Genomic DNA, 20,251 nt, shown 5'->3' on the forward strand with positions numbered 1-20,251 from the left:
CGTTCCGAGAGGATGTGGAGACGTGCGAACGCGGAGGGAGAGAGAGAAGGAAGCCTAAGGGGGTGGGGGGTTGTGTTGAAGCTGCTCTGATTGAGAAGTTCGTGGTCTGTCTTTAAATGAGCAGTGGTGCGTGCTGGGCATACTTCTTGGTTTTCCCTTACAGCAAAACTTTATTGATGATTTTTATCATAGGCTGCTGAGAAGGCAGTTCTTATCTATAGCTCACAAAATGCTGGACTTTACGTGTGGATGTAAAAGGAAACTCAGGCGAGCATGCTTCACAACAGTAGTGAAGGTAGAGGCTGCATTTCAGGTTGAATATTACAAAGAATTTCTTCTCAGAAAGTGCGGTGAGGTGGTGGAGTCTCTGTCCCTGGAGGTGTTCAAGGAAGGGCTAGGTGTAGGACTTAGAGATGTGGTTTAGTTTGGTGGTTGGCGGACGTGTGGACTAGATGGTCTTAGAGGTCTTTTCCAACCTTTTAGATTCAGTGATTCTATGCCAAAGATCCCGGACCAATATTGTAGTGAGACCAGTAATTGTCTCAAAATGAAGCCTTTGGTACTTCTAAGAAGCTCAGAATTCTGTGCTTTAGAGCACTCGGTGCTGCCTCCCTCTTCCCCTCAGGGGTTGGTTGCAACACTTGCAGAGAGAATCTCAGCGTGCTCCAAGATGAGTGAGCCGTGTTCTCAGATTTCAGCTGCATTTTAACACTCTGGAAAGCAAAGAAAGAATAAAAGCAAATCCTGCTGAAGCACGTCAAAATTAAATGGGGAAAAAATGCATTCAGTCTGAGTGTAAGGATGTCTATTAAGTGACGTAAGCACAAAGAGAAGGAATAACAGAAAGGTAAAAATAGCTGTATACTTATTTTTAATCCCTGTCTAATTTTGGTGGAATTGACTAAAACCTGTTTGAGAACAGGTGACTCATTTAGAGATGGTGAAAATAACAACGTTGCCAATCAGGATTACATGAAATGAATGCCAGACTTTGATCATTGCTGTTTGCATTCCTTGTTTGCGTTCCCTGATACATCACATCTCTCTAGTTGTTTTAACCTACCATTTTCAGCTGGTACCGTCTGTCAGAATGAGGGGTGGATTTCAAAAAACTTGACTGGTTTGGGGAAGAATTGTTTAATGTGTTTCAATGGAATGATGAAACTAGAAAATTTTTCTTTGGTGTATCCTTTGAAGATTTCATACGGCCATTTCATACTTCAACTACTGTGAATCATTTATACATTCAAATGAAGAAATGTGTTTCACTGGTATAAATTTTCATGTCAAAAGCCGCTCCAATACTTCTTTTCTAGTAAACATTCTTACAGTGGGTAAACAAATGGTCATATGTTTGATGTTCAGAATTAATCTACTTACAGTTGTAAATATTAATGAATTCCATGGAAAGGGGTTAACTGTTTTAAAAAGTAACTTCAGGAGATTTAGGCCAGGGATTAAAATGAACTTCTGTGATGGAGATAAGGATCATTTCTTCCAGATGTTCATTCTTCAAATGAATAGAATTTTTAGAGAAGCTTTTCAAAATAAGCCAGAGTAATAACAAATTAATCAATATTGTTAATTAATAAACTCATTATAAAAGGATTTTGAAATCCTATTTTAAAGTTTGCTGGTGGCTGTGGAGTTGTTTCTTCTATCACAAACTTCCTAACCAAGGCCACAGCTTCAGATTGTCTCCCTTCTGCTTTTTAATTGAAGTTCAGGATTGATTGTCTTGTTTCTGCTTTTTTAATTCAGCTTCAGAAGTAGTGAAGAATTTCTAGAAGCTAAACCTAATGTTGAATCCATCCTTGGGATCATTTGTTTGGCTGTATAGGGAAGTGTAGACAGGTACTGACGCAACAAACTCACAGTGCTTGCTTATAGGGGGATTCAAGCTTTGTGCATCCATGCAGACCCAGGTCAGATCTGTCTGTCATCTTAAAATAATGCTTTGGGCTTCCTTCTGACTCTTGCAAGATCAGCCATCCTGAAGGACTTAGCAACACTGTAGCACTGAGGGCTTTCTTCGATTAGAAGTGGAGGAGAACAGGAGAATGCTCTCCTCCTAGAGTGTTGCTTACTTGGCAAGAGAATCTGTGGCTGTTTTCCCCATTCAGATTTATGTTTGCACTTGATCTACTGTGAGCACTCAGCAAAATGAAGTTTACTGCTGTCCAAGTCCCTCTTTCAGCATCCTTCCAAGAGAAGTTACAGAAAAGTATTGCAGCCTGCCTTGAAGGCAAGTACATTAGCGCTCTTAGAGAAGCAAGAAGGAAATAGATATCAGAATCCTCATCCTGCTAACAGCTACCTACTTAATCTCAGCTGAGTTTTATTGTTACTAAATTTGTAGTAGGAATGGATAGATGTTTATGGTTATACTACTCTGGTACAGTTGTGTATACATGCAGAGAAGGGAGCAAGAGGTTGAGGAAAATTCATTAGAGCATTTAGGTTTCTGATTATCTTTGCAAGCAGATTGAAAAGTTTGCTGATGTTCTGTCTGGAACATAATCAGTTATCTGAAAATGAGCATTAGACTTGAAGGAAGAATCAAGGTAAAACATAATTAGTATGTAGTTAACATTGCAGCATCTTATGTGTGTCAATTTCAAGTTTTGTTTCCCAATATTCTGCAGATATCTTGGAATGTGCCAGAGTTGCTTCTTGTAAGTTGTGTCTGAGTCCCTTGAGATGCACAAACATAACGTGGGCTTGGAGAGCTTAAATATCTCTTCCCAGTTGTTATTTGGGGCTGCACGGAAGCTTGCAACTCTTGGAGATGTAGCTCACTGCTATTGCTGGTCTCCTCTGCCTTCTTTCTTCTGCCCTAGTTTCTACAGAATGATTGAGAGAGGTAGTTCAGTTATGCAGGATCTCCTTTCCCAGATGACAGTATGTGAGGTTGGATGAGAGGATATGGCCCTCCTTTGAAGGAGCAGAGCCTTTGACATGCCCTCTCTGTGTGCTTTTTGGATCCCTGATTCTTCCCCCGCACTCTGAAACATTTGTTTCTCTTTTCCCTTATTTTCTATTTTTCTGTTTTGATGTTCCCCATTTCTCCTGTTGCTTGTTAGAGGGCCTCTTCTTTCATTTGGGCCCTTGCCCTTTGCTGAGTGTTCATCCTGTCTTTGTTCTCCTGCACTACTCTGTCTCTCAGGACACTCCTGGCAAGCATCCTTCCATATGATTTACTTCATTCAAAAGTAAAAGAAGCCAAGTCTCTTCAGAGATTTTTCTACTTAATTCAGCTTCATTCTTCATTGGTATTTATGGGAAATAAAACAAACACCAGTGCGTTCATGAGCCGTATCAAATTTTGAGGCAATTATAGGAGAAGGTGAAGCATTCAGTTGGCAGTGAATTGGCCATCTACTTTCTGCATCCTCAGGTAGTGACTTGTTTCAGACAACTGTGGTGTCAGATGATTATGTTTATGGTAGCTATTGCACAAGCATTGTTTCTAGTGCTATGACATACATATACTGTTGGGTTTGGGGGCTGTTTTGTAAATACTGTGTCCACAAAAGCTATTGAAACAATGGCAGCTCTATTGTCAGTAGCCAGGAATTAAAAATCAGCAATTTTCCTTTCTGTTCCAGGCCATCGATGAGCCTCCCTATCTTACAGTGGGCACTGATGTGAGTGCGAAGTATAGAGGAGCCTTCTGTGAAGCCAAGATCAAGACAGCAAAAAGACTTGTCAAAGTCAAGGTATGTGATTTTCCTGTAAATGTGTGTGTTTTTTGGGGGGGGAGGAGGGGAAGTAATCTGTGTTCAAAATACTCCTTCCCTTGGAGTTTGGCAGTGCAGTTACTACAATAACAATAAGCTTGTTGTTGTTGTGGGGGTAGGAGGAGTTCCTCCTACACTCCTCCCCAGGCAGTTGAATACATCTTGTTTCTTTCACTGCTTTGTCATCTGTCTGCCTCCACTATCTGTGGCCTTCATTGCCACAGGCTGACCTGAAGCAACTGATTATAATGGCAAGTGAGTTTATGTATGGGATAACGTCATGAGGGGATAGACAGAACTCCTCAAAGTAGATCTAATGTGGTTTGTTTTACTTCAGGAGTACAGGTCACTGCCAATTAGCAGTTGCAGCTAGATAATGCTTCAGGAAAGAGATGAAGCCCTGCTGTCTTCCAACAAAGACCTGGGGTACTAAGTCCTACAGAATAGCAAGCAGGGAATCTCACTTAATCTTTATAGTGACTAGTTAATGATTGATCAAATCAGTATAAGCCACGTGCAATAGGAATAGCAAAAATGTGGGGAGGGAACAGAGGAGAGATGCTTTACCATTCATTAGGAATTTAAGACGTGTTTTTTTTAGAAATAAAAAGAACAGTGTTTTGACTTATGTTTGTTATGTAGTAAGTCTGTGCTGTAGAAAGGCCTTATATTTCTGCTGCAAGCGTTGCCCTAAAAGCTTCTAATGTGGGAGCAGGTGACCTTAATCTCACATGGAAATATAACAGGACAAGGATCAAGAGCACTTACGTAGAAGAAAATGTATTTATAGTAACAATATTGTTCTTACCTACTTGGAAAGGAAGTGAAAAACATACTGTGAGTGGAAGCAATCCCATATAGAAGAGTTTCCATCATAAACTGTTGTGCAGCGCTTGGCTGATTTTGCTTATGGCACATATAAGGGGCAGAACAGACTGTTTCTAAAAGCCCTGATGGGAAGGATATCGTCACATATGATGATTAATGTTAACTGTAATGAGAAGATGCTGGTCTTAAATCTGACATCTTTAAAAAGTCATAACTATTAACGGCATCAGCTGGTTTATGTTTTACAGCACCATTAAGCTTAAGCTATTAAGTACTGGTATTTAGGCTGTGAGGCATCAGTATTTAAGGACAGGAATAGTATTGTGCCTACATCAGTGAAGCCTTAACTACTATCAGCTCGAGAGGACTTGTAGGCCACCTTCTTACATGACCACTTGCACTTTAGTGTTGTCCATTGAAAAATACTTTGTATGGCTTTACTTGCAGCTTGGTCTCTGCGTTGTTTATCAGAAAGAGGTTGAAAGGGAACAGCTGGGCACCAGGAAAAGCCTTTGCTGTTACAGTGTAACACAGGGCAGTTAAGCACCAGTACTGCTACTCTTTTGTAGAGTATTTTGTGGTAAGGTATTTTATTTGTGAGCGCAATAGCAGTATCTCTTTACACTGAGTTTCCTCCACCAGGTATGGATTGTCCCTGAATTTAGCAGTGATCCCTTGATTTTTCTCTTTCTGGCACTTGCAGTTTTCCTCCAGTATTAGCTCTAAGCAGAATTTTTATTATGAAATGGTGTAACTTGTCTAGAATTTTGGTAGTTTACCTGCTGCATTTATTTTCCAGTTACCTAACAGACTTTCCTCTGACATCAAGATATTTTATGCCCTATTCTCCTTTGCATTAGGATTTCTCTCTTACTTGCCAGCAAAACCAGCTAGCTTCATTACAGAAAATTTAGTTGGAAGCTTTCATTTAGGTTTCGTAACTAGTTACTCTGGGAAAGGAAAGTGGCAACACTTTTTGCATCATCAGGCAAGTAAAATACACTTAATTGCTTCTCCTTTTAACTGCTTTCTTCCTCTGCAAATTCCACTTCCTAGAAAATACTAAGGAATGCCTCCATAATAACTTTTCCATCATCAATATAATTTTTAAAATTATGATTTAATAACTTTATTTAACGTAATGCACTGCAGAGTGTTTATCATTTCAATATCAGCAGGTGCCATACTTCACAGCTTAGCAGTCTTTGGCAATTTCTGTAAGTAGTACAGAATTTTACTTTAAACAATATATCAGCATTACACATGTTGCCATGGAAGGAAGAAAAACTTAAGAGTTGCCTGGACTTGTGTAGGGTGTTGAAGGCAATATGAATTTGACTGAAGAGCAAGACTTTCAGTGTTAGTGGCAGTCCACTCCCTCTTCATCAGTTATAGCTTCTCTCAGAGAGATAATAATCCAGTTTATTTTGACAGCATCTTCTAAAATGCAACTAGTGCTATTGTTCTTGGGCACCCTTCACAGGAATTTTAAAAGAAACTGATTTTAGTGTCTGTCTTCATTAAGCAGAAAGAAGTGAAGCATCTGCTGCATATATAGGGCCTATATAGGGCTGTCTTTCCAGGATGATGAATAATAGGGAATTTCCAACTGAATTTAAACAGTTTGGCTCGATGATCAAATCTGATTTCTGTTAATACCCAGGTTTTGGGTTTTTTGAACATGTCTGAAGATCTCAAGAGGTGAAAACAGCTGATATAAAAATCCTCTGAAAAAGAGGCAAAGCCCCAATGCACCATTTCAAAACGAACCTGCAGTAGCAGTATTGGAACTACAATAGAAGTTTGCATACTCCTTTTATTTTAGTATGTTGTGACTCACTCGTGGCTTGGGGGGAGGGGGGGGGTATATTTCCTTTTTGCTGTAAAATACACTTAAAGATAATTACAGAAGGGGAGTTAAACTGGGTGTCTCTAAATCAGAATGAGTATACTGGATATTTCATTTGAGTGACCACAGATGTGGTCATCTGAGCTTCAAACTTTTGATTTTTAGGTAAGTTCCAGTCGGGCTTAAGTTCAGAAGAGTGGTCCTAGCTCTGTTAATCCCTGTCTCTTGGTGTGGCTTTCAGGTTACAAAACATGTCCTCTATCTATCTGGCGGTCAGGAAGTGTTTGCCACCAGTAGGTGGATGATGCAGCTCTAAGAATATACTTTCAGTTGATATTGCTGTGGTTTTAACAGAAAATCAACAAGATGACTATTCCATGAACTATTGCCTCTAGAGCAATAAAGCATTTTAGTGAATTTATTTTCTAATCAGCCAGTCACGGTGGGTTCTCCTGCATCATAGCTATAGGTTTTGTTCTCAGCTATTTGCTACTCTCGAGGTTTGCATAACTCTCAAAATCTCTCCCTGAGATGTCTAAGTAGGGGAGCTTGCATTAGAAAACAGTCTGTTCTGAAGGAAATTTTGCTATTGCTGTATTTTACAGAGGAGCCTCAGTAATTGTGAGAACATAATTTTGGCACTCTTGGGAGCTAAATCCTACAGCATGGTGTAGAGAGGTTGCTCCAAATATAATGCCTTCTGTTTATTTCCTTGGAAATTGTAACAGATACACAAAGCAGAATACAGCACTATTTGATAGAGCAAATTCTCAGCTACGGAAAGAGCACTGTTTTTAAACATAGTCATCACCATTAGCTATGCATTTTCACCAGTGGTGAATGAAAGCCTGTGTGCTGAGTTTGTAAAAATCTGCACTAGCAGAGATGACCAGCTGTCACCACTGTTGAAACACATCACCCACCGCCTCACTGTACTCACATCCCCTGGTTGGTCTCCATGAACATTCAGCGTTGATGAATGTTGATGAGTGTGTTTTTTCCATATGGAGGGATTCGATTCCACATTTCTGCTTCATATGCTCTTCCATATCAGGTGCCATTTTGTCAGACTACCCCTCTGTTGCTGTCTGTCACACAGCAACAACATGATGAAATATTGGTGGGAAGGTTTAACCTCTACTGCCGTACTACCAACACCCACCTCTGATGTTGTGGGCCATTGTAATAAAACAGGAGGCATTACTTTTGGAGCAGCACTTGTAGTAGTGCTATAGCTGAGAGTTAATGTTTGACAGCTGAATCTCAAATGACAGTGTTAGCTATTGTGAGTACTAAATGTCACACACTTACAATGAGCAGGTCTGCTCTGGTGAGCTTTAGAACATCTTTTGCAGGTATTAATAATATGTACCCATATGTAACACCAGAATTTTCTCAAGGTTTCCCTGATTTTAAAGCAAGAATGGAAATAAAGCTTCAGATACAATTGATTCTGTGACTTATGGTGTGATCAGGTTGGTTTTGAGTGAAATGAATAGTGAATATCAGAAGCATCTGATACGGATAATTTAATCATAAATATGGCTGTCTATACCCTATTTTTCTGAGGACAGTGCGCGTAGGATTGGAGAATTCCTGCATCATTGGCTGTTAAATAGAAAGCATGTCAGAAATATTTACAGGATTTACTTCTGTTTTGGGGGGCTAAAAACGTAGCTACATGGACATTTACTTCTAGTTTCTAGCATGTTGACTGGCATACACTGAAGGGCCAGAGTATTTTCTTAGGGTTGTTTATTTTGTTCAGTTGATAGCAGGATCATGTATGATTTAATATGAGTCTTGCAGTAGTGAAGAAAATGCACTTTAATCAGAAACAGCAAAAAATTCCACACATTGCGTGTGTTTAGATATGAGTGCTAAAGTGGTTTGATTTTAGAGCTTTGAAACGTAAACATTTCTTATTTACTCTTCGAGCATTGGAACATCCTCCTTTCTTGGTATGGTACTAACACAGTACAATTAAATTCATTAAGAAACCTGCAGAAATTTTGAGCTGCTAAACAACATTGGTAAACTGTTGTTTGTCACGTCCTTCAGTGTAATAGATCTTACTGCAAAAGGTTAAACAAAATTAAGTTTTGGCAGCTAAGAAGTTTTCTTCATTTCTAAAACATGTGAATGAAAGTTTTAGCAAGTGAAATGATTACAGTGACTAACTGCAAGATGAGAGTAAGAGAAGAACTATTGACGTTTGCGTGTTCTTATGCTGCTCAATGATATCAAGTGATTGTCAGTTGATTTATATTTTTTAGGTAACTTTTAGGCATGATTCTTCAACAGTGGAAGTACAGGATGACCACATAAAGGGACCTTTAAAGGTAAGAAACTTATTTTATATCTTGCAGGCTCCTTGAAAAGCATTCTTCAGTATTTGAAATAAACTTGTATATGCACTATGAGGTGGAAGTGGAAGGCTTATTTTATTACATAGACTAGATACAACTGTGAAGCATAGAAGGTAATGCTGCAGTGCTAAAGTTCTTCCTTTTCATGTTAAGCCTCCCTCTGTAGTTAAGGGGATGCAAGCATACTGGCTGATGCAACCCTCTTTGTTCTTCTTGGACTTAAATCTAAGAAGTTTGGCTGACCCTGATTTCTAGCTACTGTTGCTTTGGAAAACACAGCTAGAGCAAAAACTGGGCAAAAGCTCTTATACAAGAGAATGACATCACTGAGACTGGTTCTTGTTCCCCACCTGCTGGCAGGAAATAATCAGCTCAGTTAAGTTGGCTTATTTTAGGAGGAGTGAAAGAGAAGTTTTAAGGAGTTCCAACAGATTCAAATGAAGCTGCAGAAATGTAGTATCTTTAACTGTGTCTATATTAATTAACTTTGTTGGCTGAATTCAAAAGTGTTAACTTCATTGTCTGTTTTAGAAGCGTTCCAATGCTAAGTATTTTGTATACTTTTGTATTTTAGGTAGGAACTGTTGTGGAAGTGAAGAATCCAGATGGAACTTACCAGGAAGCAGTTATCAACAAATTAACAGATGCAAGTTGGTACACTGTAGGTAAGATGAATAGTGAACTATTTGAAGAAAACTGGTGACTTAAGTAAGTGCGTGGCCTATATTTTTCTTGAGCATGTCTTAAGCATGGTGAGAGAAATTTTTTGGAGATGGAGATGTAATTTAGAAACAGAAAGCCAAAAACTCCACACAAAATATCAAAATTTATTTTTGTGTTTTTATTGGAAGCATCACTCATCACAGTGTGAAATTGACATGTGAAACAAGGACTAAATGAGCTGCTCTGTGATTAAGCACTTCATAGTGTATGTAATAACAGTATATGTTATTAAATATTCCAAAGCTTAACAATTTTTTTTTAAAGCAGAGATTGCAATACTTGTTTTTTTTTTCCCACTTTTATACTTTGCCCTGATATCAACTGCTATAAAATCAAAGTCATAGCTTTTTTCTCATTTTTTTTTTTTAAGGTCCTCCTGTTCATTTTCCCTATTCTAGTATATGACATTTCAGACTTCACATGATGTATCCACAGAGCCACAAGCAAGCCTTGATTATTATTGTAATTTTACATAGGCTATAGAATCATGAGTTTTAGCCTTTGATGCTGTGTGCCATCAGATCAGTCTATCCTGTGGAGAGCAGGTCAGTGGTAGAGTGATAACATACTTCCCATCTGTGCACTGGTACTGTTAAAGCTCTAATAGGAACTTCTTGAGAAGTTGTATATTTGTCTCCTTGATTGATACTCCACGTGTAGGAGGATAGAGGATCAGATCTTGAAAGAACCTTATCAAGAATTACTTGTATTGACATACTAAGAGTTGTTGCTGCTTAAAGCACTGTTGAACACTTAGGGAGAGTTTCCCCAGCCTTAGTCCTTTTAGAAAGTGTCACGGAGTTAACTAGATCTATGGATATTAACTAAATCTATGCCCATGACAGGGGAACAGTAGGCCCCTGGGCCTCCCCTCGCTCCACAGAATGGGAAGGGAAAGGGAAAAAGGATAGGGAGATGGGAGCTGGGCACAAGGAAGGAAAAAAAAACAGCGGCAATAATCTATGGAAGAAAAGTTATTTTACTATGTGTGATATCGGAATGCAAGGTAACACAATATAATACAGTCTAATTGAAATTGAGACTAGTAAATTAAATAAAATAGGAGAGAGAGTTCCTGAGACCGAGTCAAACCTGAAAAGCTTGGAAGGGCTAGGGAAGCACACTCCAGCACCTGCTTCAAGGCAGTAAGAGACCACTCCACCCAGAAGGGCCAGATCCCATGACTTCCATAATGTACAGGGATAGGTAATTGGAAATGGAGCATTAACACTTTAACTCCCAGTGCACTACGTGATGTTATGATGTGGAATACTGGAAACCAAAAATCACAAAACCGTGACAGAAGGGAATAGAGGTGTGGGTCTACATTTGATCTTCTAGATAATTGTTGTAGAAAATATTTCAGTTTTCCTGTGAAGTACAGTGTTTGAGTGAAGGAGAAACAAGGCCAGCATACATGCAGTATAAAGTCATTAATTAATATTATAGATACCTGGTAATTAGTAGAGATAGATCAGATGTGAGAGCTTCTAAAAGCAGAATGGTATAGCTGATGTTAGAATGGTGTGTGCACGTACTTAAGTTTCTGAGAAAGCGTGCATTTAACACTTCAGCAACAAGAATAAGATAGGAGCCAGCATAGATTAAATTCTGAAATAGGTGTCGTGGGACTGGTTTGTAAATTGAAGTAGATATCTGTCAAAAATCCTGCACTTCAGAAAGAGGAAGAAGAGAGATGTGAGAGTTAGTAGATAAAAGCAGACAAAAGCTTGTTGACCTTGCAGAATCAGTAAAAGCATCACAGCTGGTGACTGTAATGCATTTGAGAGAGAACTGACTCTTGCAGTAGATGGTTTGAATAATCTTTTTGTCAGGACAGTGAGTTAAGTGGGTCTGAAATTCACCTTATAGCAGTGATGACTTTGCAGATGTGAGTGAAAGTCCAGCTTCAAGGAATGGTCAAAGTTTACCAAATTTTAGAAGTAGTGCAATTCTTAACCAGCAGGGTTATCTAATGTCATCATTTGTTGAGAAGTATCAAAGTACTTACATCGTTACTTATTTCAGGAGTAAAATTACTTAAATTTGGAAATTAAGACTTTAGGAAGAACAGACCTGAAGTAGTAGCATTCCAGAAGTTGTTAATATGTTACCGTTTGTACCACTGCAGCAGTGGTGTGTAGAAATAACAATAACAGTTGTTCATGTGTTGAAGTAGTCTGACCTCCTTCTGCAGTTTTTTGGGTTTTTTTTTTTTTTCATCATTACGCCGCTGCTTTTGCTTTTTTCCTTTCTTGCAGTTTAGGTTAAGTGTTTTAAAATGTAGTATACGCTTTTTATGTCTGCTTAGTAGTTAGTTTTGAAGATGTCCCATTAGGTTTGAATTTCATGCGCATTAAAGCCTTACGTGCTATAGAGGCCAAACAGTCTTCAAGACTGATGATGCTTTTCAATTCAGTGTGTTAGTGTTCGGGAACAAGGTTAAGGATCCATCTGACAGGGAAACAAGCAGATTACCACATAGGATACATAACCTGCCTGCCTACCTAGCTCTGAATAGGTTTACCCTTGTTGTAGTCAGCTTATCCCTTGAAGAGAAAAGGCTTTTTTCCTAATCTCTCATTATATAAGGGCACTCAGTTATGTTAATTAACACTAACTGAATTAGGTACCTGTTGCCTTCTATTTCACTTAATGACAAGAGGTCTTAATTGCATGTTGACCATTTGAAATGTACCTCAGAAGTTGGTGTATTCTCTTGTGCAGCCCTTGATACTTTTTTCAACAAATTTTTAAGTGTCAAGTGTGTTTTTCACTAAGCTGTACTCAATAATTATTGTAATGTAAAACACAAAATGGTAATCTCAAGGGGTAGGGTTTTTCTTGTTCTTTAATAGTAGCGGATTATAGGGATGAAAAAAGGAATCTCAGAACTAGGTACTAGTTACTTCTATATTAAATAAATACTAGTCCGGGGTTTTGATGTACCTTGGTTGCTTTGTGTATTTTAATTAGTAGATGTTGAAACTAGAGTGCTGCACATGCTATTTGATGACATGGCTGAAAACTAAACTCTAATCTTGCCAGGCATCTTCTGCTGGTTGACAACCATTCTCTGAACACTGTTATTTTGTCTCTTGTTTGTAAAAGTGCTTATGTATTTTTCCTTTTCTACCACATGATTGAATTTTAATGAGTCAAACTGTTGACTGACAGAAGAGAGCTTAAATGAGAGTGAAAGAGACATGTTGAGAACTTGCTGAAACTTTAACTTTTAATCTAATCCTGTGGTTGTTCCCTGCCCCCTAAAAGTCTTCAAGGTCACTGCGGTTGGGGACAGGAGTATAACTGCCATCACAGTTGGGGACTGGAGAGAAGCTCAGTTCTTTGCTGACTGAACAGTGGAAGTATAACCTGAGATACCAAATTTTCATCAACTTGATAAAAGTCTGCTTTTGTATATGACCGGTTTATCAGCCTCTCAAGATGAACATATACAATGTACTTCTGGGGTTAAGTGGATTAGCTGTGAAGCTAAAGCCAACTGTTTTACAAACTTGTTTCCAGTTGACCTCATTCTGTTGCTCGAAATAATGGAGCCTAGGGATTGCATGAGAAGCAGAGAATTGAGAAGGCAGGAGCTCCACAATTCTCTCACTACAACTGGTTTTACTTTTGACTGTTACTTGGTGTCATCCTACTTAAGCTTTATATCACTGCCATTCTGTAGATTAGTTGGATGAAATCAGCAGAGATAAAAGTTGAACTTTTAAGTAACAGTGAACAGTAACTTTTTTTCTCTGGATGTTCATCTGTGTTTCTCCATAGTATGTGTGACTTCCAGTTGAAGATGATGGAGATTCTGATTTTATAATAATGGTCTGTAAAAACTGAAAATGCTGTAAGAATTGCTTTTCACTTCTAGCTTGCATTGGGGTGTGTGTATGTGTGTCCCCTGATCTGTGAATTCTGTGTGCTCAGCTACTGGTTAGTTATTCCATTTACCATGTGAAAGCACAGAGTAGCTATAATGAAACAGCAGCTTGTGTATCGGATCATTTTGCACTAAGATTCTAGTGGATATCTGGCACTATCTAGGCACAGCTTTGTTATAAGTATAGCTACAGGAAGATGTTATCTTGTGTTATGACACCTAAAGTAATTGCTTACTGATACCTTCATTTTGAAAAAACAAATCTTTTTTTTCTCTTGTTCTCCTGCACTACGTATTACCTGGTGACAGTATTTGATGATGGTGATGAGAAGACTCTCAGACGCTCTTCGCTGTGTTTGAAAGGAGAGCGACATTTTGCAGAAAGTGAGGTAACTGAGCAATTTTAATACAACTCTTCATTGAGAAAAAAGTCAAAATGCATCTTTTGTGCTTCAGTCTTCAATGTGTTGTGTCCATCCATGTGACTAAAAATAATGGTTGTGTAAAATATACCTTAAATAGTTTGGATTCTGTTTCTTAAAACCCGGGCATATAGCTGAATTTCAGTAAACTTTGTATGTAAACTTTTGATGAATAAAATAAATGTTTCAGTTTTTTCAATTTTGTATTACTAATGGTCCATGGATCGTGGCTGACACAGAGAGCAGCAATCATGTGACTTTGCTTTTTATGTTGGAAAAAATCTGTAAATATCCATTGCAAAACAATCATAATATGGCACATAATAAATATACATCTTTAGACATCATTACTGTTGGTTTTTAATAAGTGATGAAACTATTTTGTGATAGGCAATAAACTTGACAGATCAGTACAAACAACTCACAGGCACGGTTCAGAGGAATATGTTTACTTTGGGAGATGTTATGCCTTTCAAAGGAAGAAAAAGATGTGTCTAAAACAAAAACAATGCACACATACCAGCAGCTTTCAAATTTGGAACAATTCTTTTAAATTGAAATTACCTTTTAAATAGTAAGCAGCCTTGAAGATACTGGAGGTCCTTGAGGTGCTTGCGTTGATTATGTAGCAGTCTTGCTGATTGATGGCAGTTTTCTTTCTCTCAGTCTTGTTTTATTGCTAATACTCAGCATTGGACCAACTTTAAATTTTTTTTGGAATGTGTCCCATATCAACTGCACATCTTTTGTTAGTAAATTGGTTTGTTTACTGCAACTGGCTTATCTCCCTGTTTCATATTATAGGGGAACCTTTGTTCATTTCTGAATAGATGATTTGATATTTAGTTTGGTGATAGAGACAAAAACTCATCTTCTAGAGATGAGGTATCCCAAGTCGGCAGAATACCTGATACTCCATTCTCTGACTTTGAATGGTCCAAAGTCAGGACTTTGGTAAAATACTTGTGTGTGTGTGTTGGATGAAAATTAGTTTTGTTTCGGTATAAGGGAAAAGGAATGCTTTAAAAGAAACAAACATGGCAAATGCAGACACAAAAACCCCACAATGCATACAGCTGTTTCTTTTAAACCTTAAAGCAGTGACATCTATTCTAGCTCTTTACTGTGGTAATGAGACAGTCTGTATTGACAAAAAATTGTTTTAACTGGGCAATAGGAACTTACATTTTGGAGAATTACTTACACGGTTCTTGTGTATGTATATACCTGGTTGTTTTTGTTTTGTTTTTTATTTCAACAGACTTTGGATCAGCTTCCACTCACAAATCCTGAACACTTTGGGACTCCTGTTATAGGAAAGAAAACAAACAGGGGACGGAGATCCAATCATATGTAAGTTTAATGGCTTTATATCTGTGTTTTTATTAACTTGTGAAGCTCTCAGTATGTTTTTTATTAGTTTGTTGTGTGTTCAGACTAAAAACAAACATAAAAAACGACAAAAAAATCCTACCCAGCAAGCTGTGTGAAAAGTGTTCTTCAGTGCTCAGATTGAAAGTCAGTTTTTCCTGTGTTGCTGCATGAAAGAATGACATCATCTTCATGCTATTAGTATTTAAAATGGTGGCAGGTATTGACAAGTGGGCTTTGACAATCTACTGAACTTGAGCTAAAACCGTCATAATAGTCTTTGTTTAGCTGACCTGAAGCGTTGGTAGAAGGCACCAGAAACCTCGTGTAGTCTTTTGGTTTCCTATTATGGGGTTTCTGAAGAGCTTTTAGAAATAGAACAGAATTATGTTTTGCAGCAAAGCTTACTGATAGAAAAATAAAGGTTAAGAGTACTGACTTGATTTCCTGGGTGCTAGAATTTTAGTAGTTGGGAACTTGAAACAACATTATGAAATACTTTTTTTTTTCTTTCTTTTAAGTTTTGAGGTAGTAGTTAAGTTTTGAGGAAGAAGCTAAAATGCTTGAATTATTCCTTCATGCTTTGGCTTCTTTGTAATAACTGATTCTAAACATTGCCCTTTCTTTGTTCATGTAGTTTGGTTTGGTTTTGGTTTTTTGTTTGTTTGTTTGCTTTGTTTTTTTTTACTATTGTAACGTAGTGAAGGAAAAAGACAAGCTGGCACATACTACAGCAAACATGACTGCAACCTCCTTGATGTCTGAGTTGTTTTCTCATCTATTTCCCTAACTGTACAGGATGTTGTTATGGCAGAAAGAGCGCACTTATTTTTATCTTTGGTTCGTACTGACTGAACTAGGTAAAAAGACAAATTGTACAGATGATGGTAAGCTCAGCTGGATTGTGGTCTCTCCAAGATAGCCCTGGCCTTCTCTTGTCCTTGACTTTATTCTCTTCCCACAAGAATTTCTCAAACCCCAGGAAGCATTCTGAAAGAATTCCATACTGTGTTTTAAAAGAAATCATTAATTAAAAAAAAAAAATAAAAAATTGTTGGGGGGGGAGAAATAATGCTTTTATCAATGCTGCAACTAATGTAAAATGAAGTAGAGAAAACAAAACATGGTAATTAAACTTAGAGTATAAAAAAAGCAAATGCTAACTGAAAATGAGTCTTTTATTAACACTGAGCTTTGTGCACAGAAATAGTTATGGGAAAATGGAAGATAGCTTTTAAATTCTGCATTAAATGCTTATTGAACATGCTTGTATTTTTCAAGTTGACTTTCAAAGTGAGGAGTCAAAAAATGTAGTATTGAATAATAGAAAAAAAATGTGTGTGTATATAGCTACTAATGCTGAATATATGTATCTTCATATCTATCTATCTATCTATTTATAGATATATATATCTATATATCTATATATAGATAGATAGATAGATATATTTATTGTTTTTTTAACTGGTTGCACTTAATTTTAGTTGAAGCCATTTCTTACATTTCAAGTCTCCATAAGGTTAAAATGAGCTATAACTACATCCTGGAACAGCCAAGGCAATGGCCTGAAACCCTTTTATAATCAAAATACATTTGCACCTTTGCTCATCTACTTATGTTCCTGCACCTTGTTCTGTATGAAATTGAAACAGTTATTGAAATGTATCAGTGCAGATTATTTAAAGAGCTATTTTGGGATAAAGAGATTATTTTTTTTTTCTCTTTGCTGTTTTATCTTTGTAGCTGATGTTTCTTCAGAGATTTGGAGATTTGTTCTCTTAAAATAGCTTTCTGTTCTGTATGGAAGACGACAGCAGGCTTGTAGACTGTGGCTGTTGAAGTAAAACCATGGAGAGATTAATCAGTTTAATTTAAAGTTGGTTCAAAACAACAACTGCCACTGTATTTTTGAATATTGTTTCACTGGGGCAAAATTAAGATTTTGAACGTTGTAACCATGCATGTCTATTCTTCCATGGGGATGTGTGTTGTTCTTACCGTTCTTCTGTGTTGTTTTTTTTCCTGGAAGGTATTACTTGTACATATGCATTTCTGAGTTTGTAATGGTTTTGTAACTGTGTTTTTTTTATTTATAAATATAATTATTTATGAGGACATAATAATAATGAATAACATTATTTTTTAAATTACTCAACTTCAGTTTAAGTCACTATTATTTATACTACTTTTGACAATTAGCTTTGTATCACTTGTAATTATAGTAGGCAAGAGATTTGAGTGGTTGAGTTTTAAGTCTTTTTCTATTGTTCAGTCCTGAAGAAGAATCTTCATCCTCTTCCAGCGATGAAGATGAAGATGATAGGAAACAGAGTGATGAGTTACTAGGAAAAGTTGTGTGTGTTGATTGCTTCAGTGTGGATAAAAAGAAAACTCTGTGGTTTCCAGCCTTGGTAAGAATTTTATCTTTAATTTTTTAAAGTTCCATGTGTTGCTAGGCAACAAAGAGGTGGTTTTTGTTTTGTTTCCTTTTCAGTAGATCTACACTGTTAGTAGAACTTCATACGTTTCTTAAAATTTGAATGCAATAGTATTCATAGGAAACACTGTATCTGTAAATATTTTCATTTACACAAACTCATTGCTAACACAGCTTTAGTTTTTCCAAACTAGCTTGGCAGTGGTTAGTATTACTACCAAACTAATTCTGGAAGGCTTTCAACCTGTGCTGTTGTATACCATTTTTCTGAAGTTGCAATATCAGGGGAGAAATTGTTAGAAGTGTGAAGAGAAAGCTTAGTAATTAAGTAGGCATGTGTTTTCTAGTTCCAGTATAAAGGCATTTGATAATAAAAGCAAATAATTTCTAGCCTGTGGTAGAGAATTGTCAATAAATTTCTTTTAAAATAATGCTGTAGTTTTTTACTAATCTAATTAATCTTCCTTTATTTTGATTTAAAGACAAATAAACTTCTAACAAAATATATCTCTGTTAGCCTAGGGATTGTATGTGGACAGACTTAAATATTTGGAAAATTTTTAAATTTGTACTTTATTAATTTGAGATGCTTGAATCGTTTCTCCTTGGCTTTGCTGACAGTGATTTCACTGAATTTCAAGAAGACTTCCTCAGCCTTTGAAAAAATGCTTCTTTGACATTATACTCCTGGTAGTGTATAGTGCAGTATCTCTCAGTTGCAACTTTCTAGTCATCACCTCCTGTCTTGTAACGCAGTCCAGGGGCTTCCCAGAAGGATTTGTTTTGAAAGAGTTGGTGGGAGAGGATGAGTCATTGCAGTCTCTTCTACAGCAACGGGGAGGGCAGTACATGCGGCAAGGAGATAACCCTGCTGATGGAAGATAGCTTTAAGAGAATTTTTCAGTAGCAGACAAGAAAACTGAGCTGTTTCTTAATTGAAAGCTGTCATCAAATTTGATACTGCCTACCTTCTGTTGATAACTGTGCTGTGAACGGGTCAGTTTGCTGGCCTGCTTTTTCTCATGCTGTTGTTAGGCCTTGTGATGATCCACATAATTGACAACAGTTTCCAGTGTAGACTCTGGTAGCTATTTTGCTTGCATGGGGTGGAATGGATAATTAGGATAGCTGTGAGTTTGATCTTAAGAATTAACGAAGCTCTGTTGCTCGTTCTTCCAAGGTGTATCAAAAATCCGTGCTCTTATTTCTTGAGCTTTCATTTGGGGGTTGGCATAGCTTGTTCTATGTGGAAAATGAGTAAATGAGAAGCAACAGAGGGATCAAGTTGGAGAGTGGAGCTTGTTAACTCTGAAGTAGTTTATCCTAGATTAACTGTTACTTCCGTAATCAGGTTTATAGTTCTGCAAATGAATATGGTATTGTATTTAAACTTAAAGGTTATATCAAATAATAGATTTACTGCCCAAATAGCTTCTTCCCCTTCCTATAGCTGTGATGTTCTGTTCTTTTATCTTTTAAGGGTTTACTTATACTTTATCAATATAGTAATTTTATTTTGTTTCTGAGCAGTTTTGCTTAAACTGCATAGCGTGGCTGACTGTAATTATGTGAAAATGCAGCCTCGGATGCTGAGGAATATGCACGTCCAAAATGCTTCGCTTTATTATTAATGATGCTGTATTCAAATACCGTTTCTGTTTAAACAAATGGAGGACATCGAGCAAGTTGATTATGAGAGAAGGTCAGAGATCAGTCTAAACCTTAACAGCAAAGAACAGTTGAGATTAGTAATGGGATTGCTTTGACTACAGCCTGGTAGGTTGTAATTGATAAAGGTCTGAACTGTAGAGGTCTATGTTTTTGGTTTTGTTTGTTTGTTTTAAATAGTTTTAAGGACTCAGTGGCTGACTGCATTGGCTTAATCCTGCCTGCATTTTTTTTTGTTTGGTTGGTGTTTTTTTTTTGTTGTTTTTTTTTTGAGAGCAGTGGCTAATTGCATTTAAAATAAACAAAAATGTCTGGCAGTTGTTCTTCCTGTTAGGTAGTGTGCTTGGTAAGCTTTATAGTATTACTTGGTTAGAATGTGTGCTTAAAGGCTTTTGGAAGTTACAGTTAGGAAATCTTTTCACAGCATTTTCAGAAAACTGAGCTTACATAGGATCATCTCCCTCATCCTTCTATAAATACAATGGAATTTGTTTTGCAAGGAAATCAAGAAGGCTTGATTCAGGGAAAATTGAGATGATGCCATTGTGTGTAAGGCACTAGATGAGATTGTGGTAAGCTGTTCTCTAAACTGTGAATGGATTTCTGACTGCTACAATCTTGAGGCTGCTAGAAATCAGTAGCTGAAGTCAGGCCAACTTTTCAATCTTTAAAGAGCTTGGAGATTGTCTGTTTTAAATGGGGATGATTATTGGTTTATTTTCTAGATACTGATGCGGTTCCTACAGACTGTATCTCAGACTGCATTTTAAGTAGGAAGTTTCAGTTTTCGTATAGTACTTTCTTTGGAGTTTGTGAAACACATTGAGTTTGGAGACTTGCACTGCCAAGTTTTATTTCTCTTGAGAAGCCTGTTTAACCTGTGCTGTATGATAAACAACGCAATTGGAGCTTTTCACTTCAACTTCTAGAACACTACATAGCTGACAGC

General features: G+C 37.3%; 1 protein-coding gene across 1 annotated transcript in view; it reads left to right on the forward strand.

The window, feature by feature from the left end:
- Window positions 1-229: 229 nt before the first annotated feature.
- ARID4B (AT-rich interaction domain 4B) overlaps window positions 230-20,251 on the forward strand; it is a gene marked incomplete at both ends in the record, with an annotated part of 57,114 nt that continues 37,092 nt past the window's right edge. Inside the window, 7 exons of the mRNA XM_079550311.1 lie at window positions 230-295; window positions 3,609-3,719; window positions 8,694-8,759; window positions 9,361-9,451; window positions 13,714-13,793; window positions 15,088-15,179; window positions 17,470-17,608. Of these exons, the coding sequence (XP_079406437.1) occupies window positions 230-295; window positions 3,609-3,719; window positions 8,694-8,759; window positions 9,361-9,451; window positions 13,714-13,793; window positions 15,088-15,179; window positions 17,470-17,608 (645 nt within the window). The remainder of the gene's footprint in view (window positions 296-3,608; window positions 3,720-8,693; window positions 8,760-9,360; window positions 9,452-13,713; window positions 13,794-15,087; window positions 15,180-17,469; window positions 17,609-20,251) is intronic.

Source organism: Tetrao urogallus, assembly GCF_951394365.1.
Source record: "Tetrao urogallus genome assembly, chromosome: 2".
Taxonomy (NCBI): Eukaryota; Metazoa; Chordata; class Aves; order Galliformes; family Phasianidae; genus Tetrao; species Tetrao urogallus.